Below are 11,093 nucleotides of genomic sequence, written 5' to 3' on the forward strand. Positions count from 1 at the left end.
CAACAATCAGGAGGAGGAATCTCCACGTCCGTCTCAGGAAACTCCAGCATCCGATTTATGTGTGTGTAGCCTACATAACAGCGCTTTTAACATGTGTTTTCTAAAATTAGGCTCCACAAAGAAGGCTCAATTACCTACTGAAACCAAATGACAAGGAACATTTTATAGGCTAGTTAAATTCAGCAGGTTATTAGATTATGATACACCCATGAACACCCTTGGGTGCCTTTGGTTTAGTGGTGTAGGCTACATTGTTTTCTCAAAAGTCAGATTTGATTTCTCATTCTGAGAAATGCTCCATTCTGTGTCCAACACATGTCTGAGCCGGGCAGAAAGACAAAGCTTGTTTAGTGAGGGTAAATAAAGCTGTTCCTGTGAATTTAATATCATTGTGAAAGGACACACACATACTAACACCTCACACAAAGTCAATTAAGGTGTGAACAACTATTAATATGATAGAATGCAGACTTATGTTTCATGAGACAGCATAAAGATAAAGAAAACATTAATCAAATAAAAAAAGACTAGAATAAATGACTAAAAAGAGTGATGAGAGAGAAAACTCACATGAGTGCATGGGACAACATTTTTATGCCACACTACATAAATGGAAGAAGTCTTATTTTTCCATGGTCTTGGTACAGTAGGCCCATAACATTAGATTTTTTTTTACATTCATGTATTTTTTTATCTTCTATTGAGAGGGGCAGTGTAGAAAATTGAAATAAGTGTTATGATTACACTGGAGATGGCTGAAACCCACTCATCAATTAAAACAGTGATGAAAGGCACTAAGCAATCTGGACAAACAAGACAGACCACAAAATACAAATTACATACAGTGACACAAATAGAACTGGAAGTATGTGTGTCATCTGGTTAATTTGCATGTAGACTAAACCACACTTAACCCCAGCAGCACAAACACAAAGACACACAACAGACATGATCTGGATAACTTCTGCACAGGAAGATTTATTGCTCATTTGTATTGTGAAATGCAAGAGTGTGGAAATATATGACATACTAATAAATTATCTCCAAATCATCTGCAAACATAGTACGAATTAATGACAGCTTATTCTTTATTTATGTGCTGTATCTTTATATACTGTCCTTTATGGTCTGTACATTCCACACACATTATATGAATGAGATTTATGATGATGATCGACTGCAGACAACCAGCCTTTACCACATTGATTCAATGTGTATTATTGTGATTTTACGTCAAAAGGGAACAAAATTATAATTTCAAAGTATTATTGACTATATTGATATTAATGACAGTCTTGAGGATTCATCCCAGCCTGTTTGCTTGCATTAAAACTGCATCAAATACTAAAATATATGTTCAGTATAACTAAACACTGTAAAATACAATTAATATAATGTTTTAAAACAAAATCAAAGTGTGTGCATGGGTAAGACACTGAAATGCAGTAGTCCTGGAGGCAGAGGGTGTTAAGTCATCAAGACACAATAGCATTGTTAAAGCCAGATAAGGAAGTTCTTGCCCATATCATTTTGAACATTTCTTTTCCTTTTGTGGTTCATAGTGGAACAAATGTTTCCCAATCGTGAGCCTTCGTTAGCTGCAGCACGCACACACACAAAACACGGGCCACATTTACAGATAAACTGACTCAGAAATTCATCAGGAAATAAGAACACTAATAAGTTAATCAGCAGCCTACTTGTAACCATGTAACAGGACTTAAAACAATAGTATTCATGGTGTTGCTTTTTTCTTGTGAATTGTTAATGTAAAACTACCTCCGATCAGTAGACACCTAAAGAAAACCAAATACACATTTGATGTTCTGTGTCACTTTGCCCTTCTATGGTAGTAGCCTAGTATGACTTGGATCACTTTTACCATTTTGTAAGATTTATATGTGCATTTAGAGGTTGCAGGTTAAGGAAAACCAGCCAGTATCTTTAATTTGTAGCAGTGAGAATCATTTTTTTTATTCCCTTTTCAGCAGCTTCACATTAGTGCTGCTAAAACAATAATGGCTTGGTCTGGACTCCCTGGCATCAACGGAGTCAAGGCCTTAAGACTTTTTGTTGTTCACTACTGACATCTAGTGCTGGCTGCTATGTGCTGTGACAAATGAGGTAAAAAAAAAAAATCTTTATAAACACAAAGCATCAGGATTTTACAAATAGTTGTCTTTATTTCTCCTCATGTATTACATTCATATCAGATTTATCATACATCTTCTCTAAACCGACCCTTTAAATCAGATGTAATCATTCATAGCTTTTAATGACACACTCTCAAACAAACACTTATTTCTTACATTGCACATTTAGTCGAATATTCTATTATATGATGAATTAAAAAAAAAAAAAGGAGAAAAAAAAAGAAAATTCTGTTTTTTAAAGTCGTACGGATCGCAACAGCTTTATCCATTTCCTTAGGTTTTACTTTTTTTTAAAATGACAGTGCCACCAGTATTTCCACAACCACCCATTAAGTCCACATGTCATGCTGCAGGCCACCGAGCCAGCTGAAAGTCTACAAGCAACAAAGAGGCAGGCGGAGCACATGCTCTCTCCAGCTGATCACTTTTACATCACACCTTTTCAGTAAACTTTAATCAATCTTTAAAGGTGAAAAAAAACTTGTGTTTTTTTCTTCACAACTCCTCTCAAACAAAGAATATACTTTGATTCCTTTCAAATAAAATATACCTTTTTTTCTCATAATAAGAAAAGGAAAAAAAAGCTTTACAAACATTTTAAATTGTAAGGCAGCAGGTTTTTCCTATAAAGCATCCGGGAGGTTTTATTCTGTCTCTGTCACCTTCCCCTACTTAATGCTTGGCAAGCCACACAAGGTGCTTCTTGACATAATGCTCTCTACAGGACAGAACAGTCACACACCGAGGTGAGGCGTTTTACTTGAAGCTCTGTGTCGTATCTTACTTTTGTGACTTTTTCAAAAGTAAAAATAATTCTTAAAATAAACCAATGCAGCCACATTTTCTCTGCTTCTACACGTGGAAACAATGTGGGACAGATGAATGTGACCGTGAAGCAGGAACGGAAAGAAACTCTAAATTTATCTCTCAAACTACGCATGTGCCATAAAATCTCTGTTATGCTGGTCGTTGCAATTAAATAAGCCTCCTCATTTTCTTCCCATCTTTCTTATATTTATTTCTTATATATTCTCCCTCTCGATTCAAAAAATAAATAAATCACTCTTGAAGACAAATTATCTGAAGGTAAAATAAGTTAGGTGGTGTAATAAACACTTCCTGTTAGTGAACTTTGGCTTGCATAGAGAAAATTCAAAGTGATGCCATTTACTGACTTTTTTTTTTTGTTGAGATGTTAGAGGATTTTTGAAAAAAAAAAGCAGCTTGGAAATGATTGGTTATCGGTAATTAAAGACCAGTTCTAGTCCACACTATTCCTGATCGACAGACCATATCTTACAGTCTCACAGACCTTGCAGAAAATATATCACTGCTTCTGTTGAAACCCCTTGGCAAGACATCACACTCGCATTTATCACTGAGGTGCGTCAAAGTGATATTTCAAAGATGCTCTATAATTAAAAAAGAGAAATAAATTAAGCTTTCCTGAACAAAACACCCATCTTCACGACTTTACACTCCTTTTTTTTTGAAACTCTTAACGGAAAGGCAATTAAGTTTATCCTGTTTTGATATCCAACTACAGGGAGACAGATGCTGTGAGAGCGCAAAGCAATCAGTTGCACAAAATTGAAATAAAAAACAGGCAAAAGAGGAAAAACAAAGTAAAAAAAAAAAAGAAATCCGAGGCAAACGTCAGTTCCACAGCAACAGTGACAACTGTTCATCTGTTTTCCTTTCAGGTCTTGTGTGTCTCAGTGTGCCTCAGTGTGCCTCCTTCCCATCAGTCCACCAGAGGAGTGTCTGACCACATGTCTCTTTCCCCACAGCGAGGGAAACCTGGTCAGCGCCGTTCTTTGCATTAAAAGGGCTCCTGCGTCGGTCCTGTCCCATTTAAGCACAGCGCAGCATGAACTGTCCCTTACGTCACTCAATACTCCAGTGTGTTTGTGTCACCGGAATTCATATATGGGCACGCTGCGCTCCTGAACGTGGTTTAGGTTTAGAGACTGGTACCTGCAGACACAGGTAAAAACATACAGAAATTAAATATACATTTAATACACATACAACATTGAATTTTGCATCTAATACAGCCGAGCTACAAACAGGAGACAGTTACCATTCAGAGCTTCTATGGTAATAATACCCCTCAATAGTGGCCGTGGACTTCTGGAAGCAGATGTAGTAGAAGCCTGCAAAGGAGGCACCGCTGATGTCTTTGATAGTGTGGTCTGGTACGAGAAACTGCTCCTGAGACGGGAGGGAGGAAGGAAGGAGTGGAGGTTAGAGGTTAAAGCCAACACAAGAGACAGAACGTGAGTGATGTGACAGTGAGATCATGTACCAACCTTCCACCTCATGAAGACATAATCACTGTTGTCCAGTGCTTCATAGTCAAACTCATCCGAGTTGAAGCTTTTTGCATATTTGTAAAAAGGCTGAAACTTGCCCTGGGGGGGGGGGAGAGCATTGAGAGAACAGGTAAGAGAACATAAACTAAGAAGACGAAGATAACAACAACAACAACAACTATACCCAGCACAGTGCAACATTTTATTGAAAAGCTGCCATATAAATAATCATTATTAAATCATTACATACTCATAAAGATAAAGAGATGCGTTTTATTTTATTTTAACAGTTCCAGTGGGCTTCTCTCGCACCTCGGTAATAAATGCTCCACCTTATATTATTAATTAAGAGCTCACCAATCAAAATTTAAAAAGACTCAACTTAATTTTGCACCGTTTCTAAAATGACACTGAACTAGTTAAGATGAAGAGCTGCAGGCTACTGCTACGATGACCTTGTCTCATAATATTCACTTCATGGTATAATATCCCTCAGTTTAGTGTGATTGATGCAAGTTCAGCTGCTGAAAATGTCTTGAGTGAGTCGAGTGCATAAATAATGCTGTACTACTATCTATGTGCTGTCTATATACTGTAGGTCTGATCAAATCCTTACTTCTCTCATCATCAGTCAACAATCCATAGCCATACTGATCCAACATAAAAGAATAAAAATGAACAGAACATACCCAGTGTTTTCTGTCCACGTCCTCATCTGCATCCCACTTCCTGGTTAAAAAAGGCCTCTTTCGACTGATAATTTCACCGGCAAAGAACGTTGTGAGAGTGGGATACTCCTGACACACAGAGAAGCAGAGGAGAAACGTAAGAAAAAGATGAAACAAAGCTGGTGGTGAAACTTATTTTCCCCAAACTGCATGAGTGCAAAGATTATATCCATTTCCCAACTGCATAAAAAGGTACCATCAGTATCCTTTTCCCCAGGCCCTTACTTTCACTTGATATCAGGGTGTAGCTGTGTATAGCCATGCATGTTGATTTACCTCCCTGTATACACCCACTGTGATAAGCAGATGTATTTAGCCGCCTTTACAATCTGTCTTCTTAGTTTAACTTTTCATAAACACCCTGTCACTTCTAATATAATTTATGTCTTCTATAGCGACACAGACACAACCTGACTCCTCATCTTTCACTCCACGGTGCCACAGCCAAAAATCTACCCCAGGGTCCTACTGACCTTTTCCCTTGAATATGTTGCATAATGTAATGGGTATACAGTTGACACACTTCTGCCAAGGACTAGAGTCTTACACCTTGAAGAGGCGGGTTACACCTAAGGCCCCCCACCCCCCTCCATTTGCCTATATCTAATCTTTGTCACAATTCAGTCTGTATCAGGCGAGAAGAAACCAGTTTCTACTTGTTTACACAGGACGAAATGTTTAAACCAGTTTAGTATTTGACAGAATAAAGGTTAGCTTTGCTACATTTGACCTAGTTTCAAAGCTTACCTCAGTCAGGCCTTTGATTTTCAGGTATCCACACAAGTACGAGTCTTCCACAGTCACATGCTGCCCAAGAAAAAAAGATACAGTATAAGGAACATTTAATTGGTCTGAAATCACAGGAGCACATTTGGTTCTCCTTTTTTGAGTTAGTAAAAACAAACAAATACCAGTAGAACTGGTGTGAACAGAGACAAACACTGCAAGTAGTAACGTAGATAGATAGGAATTACAGTATCTCCTATTGGGTCTGTTGGCTTTGATTCATTTCATTCATTTAGCTAGCTGGTTGCACGAAATGCTAACATGTTTAGATAATATGTGTGCTGCAAAGTACGTGACCAAAACGTTCATTTCTGAAATTTGGCCCAAGACCAAAATGAAATGCATGAATAGAAACACAGTCACCTGGGTTGGCTTGAAACTGGGTCAGCATGTTAGTTGTGTGACAGCGAGAAAAAAAAAAAAAAAAGCCAAGGAGCTCCCGTTTGCTCAGTTAGCAACTGGAGCTATAAATATGCTTACTTTGCTGTTATCCATAAGTAAAAGGAGGTTCAAATAAATACATTTAAAAAAGCTGAATTGTTTGTCCACGAATAATTTACCTGCAAAACAACCTCAACGTCGTAAGCGTTGCCTTTGCTCTTCTGGTAACCCCGAAACTGAGCGCCGCTGTATAGCAGAGAGGTGGCCACCCCCGGCTGGTAGGTGTTGATCGGGGCAGGGGGAACAAGAGACGCCGAGGATGAGCAGGCCGGGCTGGTAGCACTGCAGCACTCTGCTCGGACAGGCATGATGAGCGCTAAAGTGTCACCGTCAGCAACCGTCATGAACTTTGTGGCCGAGCCTCACCACTGCTGCAGAGAGGGGGAACTACTGACAGAGGAGGCTCCGCCAGATTATGCACAGAGGAAATCCCCGACGTCCCAAAAGTTTGCCCAGTTTGCGAGCAATCCAAGAACTGGTTCCCTAGGAGGCGGACTACAACGTCTCATTTGAGAATTCAGCTTCCCTGAATCTCATTGGCTGGTAACTGGTGCTCGGCTCGAGCAAGAATCTTATTGGATAATGTAACGAAACGTATTCTGGGATATGTATTCAATACAATTCGAGCCTATAACCAGAGAACTTCTGCTATAACCATGAGAGAAATTGGGGAAACTTAGATTAGATATTTAAATTGAGAGTTTTGAAAGAAAGACTAACCAACCAACTAACTAATTAAATAAATTAATACATAATGAGTCTCTTCATACAAAGTAATTTGCTTGTTTTTTCTTAAATAAAAGATATGATATGAAAGAAATGCCTTTTTACGTCTTTTAAAAAAACCTTATCCTTTTGATTATATTTTTGTATTATTCTTGAGCTTCACATTCATATGAGGAGCACTAGACATGATATTGATATGATGCATGTGACCCAACAAACAGCACAAACTTGGATAAATGTATTTCATTTATACAGTATTTCTTTAATATAATACCAAAATACAGAAAGTAATTGACACAGATAAGTTTATCCAAGAAGGCTGTCAAAATGTCCAGATCCATTTTTCTTTACTGAGTACATGAATGAAATTAACATTTGTGAACAAAGATCATGCTAGAGCAACTCATCCAGCTGCTCCATTAGGTGGTTTGCATTTCTGTGGATGTCCAAGACGCGCTTGCGGTGCCATATAAGGTCTTGCTCTTGAATCTGTAAGAGCCCACAAAGACAAACAGGAAACAGTAACAAGACTGTGAGATACAGAGGAAAGTTTTGTCATCCATATAAAAATATAAGATAGGGCGCTTGCTGTAAGGTAATTCCAGCTCCCATACCTGTTTAAAGAAGGACACTCTCCAGGCATCAACACCTGTAACTAACGCTGTCTCTCGGTCAGTGATCATCACTTGGTGGTTTTCGTGTGCAGTGGCCAGTGCATCCATCACAGTATCTTTGTCTGTTAACAGCTACACAGAGAGAGAACCAGTGGGTGTAAAAGGCTGTGGGCTTGGACACTGGTAATGAACATGTCCTCACACCACCAGACCTGACTTGTAGTTCTATAGTCTATGATTAATCAAAATCTACTATAAGGCCATAGTCTACAGTAACCATAATGTAATCAAATTCTTTAAATAGCCAATATAACACTTACTGTTCTTGCATCTTCTGATAGCTCCTCTTCCAGGTCATCCTTGGCCATTTCCTCCAGAGTTGCAACAATCATCTTTTCCACGTTGTGATAATAATTATCTTCCCGATCTCGACACTGGGCAAATGTACGATTATGTTAAAGAAGTCACTGCCTGAGACTCATATTCAGCTCAAACAAAATTCAGTTTGAATTGTTCCAGTTCGAGGAAGATGGAACATTTGTTACTTTGTGAAGAGGTTACTGTAAGCCTATAAAAGCGGCAACTTCTGCAATCATTTTCTGGTGGGCACATTAACCCATTAAGATGCTTCTTTTTCTTAAGACCATGTTTACAGTATAAATAATGTATATCAAAGTGTTCCATTACAATATTATACAAAAGTAGTGGAAAAGGATATATCCCTTGAGCCGTTTCAGTAAAGTTGACAACCATTTCAGAGATATTCATGTCCAACATCTTAATGATGCCCTAAAATGAAAAAAAAAAAAGTTTTGACATATTACTCACAGTAAACCATTTAATTGACACATAAAGGATAATTATGAATCTATAATAATTTGTCACAGAAAAAATAATGTATATTTGTATAATAACCCTTAGGTGTAAAATGTGTATATGCACAAAAGCACACACACACACACCCACCTCCAACTGGTTCACCATCTGAAACTCCATTGTCATGAGGCTGTGACTGAGCTTGCTGATTTCATCTTTGCATTGGCTCATCTTGACCTTCACTACATCTGGGTCTGACAACTGCTGAAGCTCCAGTTTCCTCTAGAAAGGTGTGAACATGAGATTTTCCTTAACTGGTCTCTAATAACAACATTAATAGGTTAAAGGAGCATTATCGCAAATACAGCAGTAATAGCATAAAACAAGCTGAAATATGCAAAAGATAGGTTGGGGGGAGCCATAACTAAATTTACAAAAAAAATCGCCAACAGTATAGGCTAGTGTCCGTGGGGCAAATGCAGCATTTGTCTTTGTTATGATCCAAGCCGACCCGGCGCTTGCTGCGTTCGATTGCACTCGGAATTGGCAAATCCGACCTCCGAGTCCGAACCGGAAAAATGCAACAGTAAATTGTAATGTAGCAGTATTAGGCTGCTTACAGTCACTGAATCGTCCCACTGCGGTCTGCACGTCACACCAACGATCATACATTTGTAGGAGGAAGTTGCAGTTGCTGTTGTTGCCGTTGTTGTGGTTGTGCGCGAGTAGAGCTGCCGCTTCCACTAGCAAGTTTTCTTTTTCCTTTCCCGCGATTGCACGTTCATTCAGCCTGGTGAGGGAGGAGGAGGGAGGAGGGAGGAGGACTAAACAAGGCTCCTCTCTCTCTCTGACAGCTGCCCACTTGTTTATATCTGATATGCTCCGCCTGGCTCCATCTAGTGGCCGAATTAAGAATTTGGATTTGCGATAATGCTCCTTTAACTAATAGTTTACTGAGCATACAAATATGTTCTTCCCTGCTCACCTTTCTATGTTGCTCCTCAAAATCTTCCAATATTTGTGATGCTATCTGCTGGTAGTCTCTCTCTGCCTTAGTGTAACCACTGAAGAAGGAGTTGACCTCCTTCTCTCTTCGCTTGTGCTCAGCCAAGCCTATTTCAAACAACTGCATACACAGATCCACCATCTGTTGCTCAAACGTAAGTGTAGGGTCAAGAAATTCAACGACTGGTTTTCCCAATTTGTAATGAACGTACAAACATGGATGAAAAAGTGATGGAAAAAAGGATATGTTTGAAGCAGGCGAGCCACCTTGGGTATGCTGTGTAGTATCTCTGACTCTGGATCATCTTTGAGCATGTCCTTAAACAAATATGGCCCATTGAGGAACTCCACAAAGGCGTCCTGCAGGAAAGATGAACTGAACTGACAGATTGTATGTGCATTTCAAGTTTGAGAGCTCAGTGGACAATTACTGCATCACAAAATGAGAGTTGTAAATTACTTTGTGTAACTGAAGTTCAGCTTTCTGGCTTTTCTCAGCATCATGAGCTTGTTGTGTCTTCAGCTCTTCATCTCTCATTTTCTCAAGAGCATAGTGGTATTTGCTAGATGCTTCGTTCTTCTGCACATGGACACAAGTGATTTAGTTATACAATATCAATATAGGAAGTTAAAAATGCCCTTTAGGACAATTTCCAAACCAACTTGGACATAGATATGGTGTGGAAATTATCTACAAAAACTGTCTATTGCAAAGGAAAAAAGACAACAAAACTTATTTGATTAGAGCATATTACAACATGGGTTTAACACATCACTGTTTATACTTACTGTCTTCTCACTAAGTAGTCTGTAGTCTAGCCACGTCAAGTTTGGTAGGTAGGCAGCAACAAAAAAATTGTAATCGCCCTCCTTTGAGATAGGATTTCCACATAGGTTCAGGTTGAACAGGTTCTTAAATGTCCTGAGATAGCACACCTTTGAATTACATTAGATTTGCATTAGTTACATAAAGAAAAACACACATAGATTTTATTTGTGACAGATTTTATGTTTTTTTTTTAAAGAAAAAAATTACATTGTCCAGTTGTCTGAGGAGGTTGTTTGCGATAAAGAAATTAGTTAGTGCCCCAAGCTTATCCATTTTTTCAATGACAGAGATTCTGTTGTCGGACAAATTCAGCACCTCAAGTTTCAGGAGAGACTCCAGACCCTCAATTTTCTCTATTCTGTTGAATGACAGATCTGAAAGACACAATCGGATCCAAATTACTGAAATTATTATTGGGAGTTCCTGGACTGATGTTTTAAGATATTTTGTACATGTTTGTCAATACCATATGACCAGAATATGGGTAGGCTAAATGCAAAGTTTCATCTTACCAAGCCATGTCAGATTCACCAGACGCTCCAGGCCCTTAATCTTCTCTATGAGGTTGTTGTTCAACTGAAGCCTGTTCAATGATGTGAATTTCCTCAAGTTGTCAATCATCGCGATGTCTGTGAACACAAACTCTCACATACCTAAACCGAATACACATATACAGTGAT

General features: G+C 38.7%; 2 protein-coding genes across 2 annotated transcripts; both read right to left on the reverse strand.

Moving 5' to 3' along the window:
- Positions 1-3,275: 3,275 nt before the first annotated feature.
- gid4 (GID complex subunit 4 homolog) lies at positions 3,276-6,910 on the reverse strand. The gene is made up of 6 exons (XM_083976686.1): positions 6,543-6,910; positions 5,944-6,003; positions 5,158-5,265; positions 4,466-4,567; positions 4,237-4,367; positions 3,276-4,130 (listed from the first exon to the last, which is right to left on the reverse strand). The coding sequence occupies exons 1-6, from the start codon at positions 6,765-6,767 to the stop codon at positions 4,067-4,069; spliced, it is 690 nt and encodes a 229-aa protein (XP_083832812.1). The 5' UTR covers positions 6,768-6,910; the 3' UTR covers positions 3,276-4,066.
- Positions 6,911-7,542: 632 nt separating this feature from the next.
- drc3 (dynein regulatory complex subunit 3) lies at positions 7,543-11,034 on the reverse strand (the record flags this gene model as incomplete). The annotated part of the gene is made up of 10 exons (XM_083977685.1): positions 7,543-7,638; positions 7,764-7,895; positions 8,084-8,197; positions 8,730-8,861; positions 9,565-9,738; positions 9,801-9,944; positions 10,045-10,164; positions 10,374-10,520; positions 10,621-10,787; positions 10,926-11,034. The coding sequence occupies 10 exons, from the start codon at positions 11,032-11,034 to the stop codon at positions 7,543-7,545; spliced, it is 1,335 nt and encodes a 444-aa protein (XP_083833811.1).
- Positions 11,035-11,093: the final 59 nt, after the last annotated feature.

This window comes from Trachurus trachurus (genome assembly GCF_905171665.1).
Source record: "Trachurus trachurus genome assembly, chromosome: 8".
NCBI classification, from domain to species: Eukaryota; Metazoa; Chordata; class Actinopteri; order Carangiformes; family Carangidae; genus Trachurus; species Trachurus trachurus.

Bases quoted from the DNA above. Each gene is read 5' to 3' on its own strand.
- gid4 (XM_083976686.1), bottom strand. From the start codon at position 6,767: ATGACGGTTGCTGACGGTGACACTTTAGCGCTCATCATGCCTGTCCGA. The intron at 6,004-6,542 runs GTAAATTATTCG...TTTCTTGGGCAG, and splicing joins ACGTTGAGGTTGTTTTGCAG to CATGTGACTGTGGAAGACTC. The intron at 4,131-4,236 runs GTAACTGTCTCC...CTGTGTCTGCAG, and splicing joins TACCATAGAAGCTCTGAATG to GTACCAGTCTCTAAACCTAA.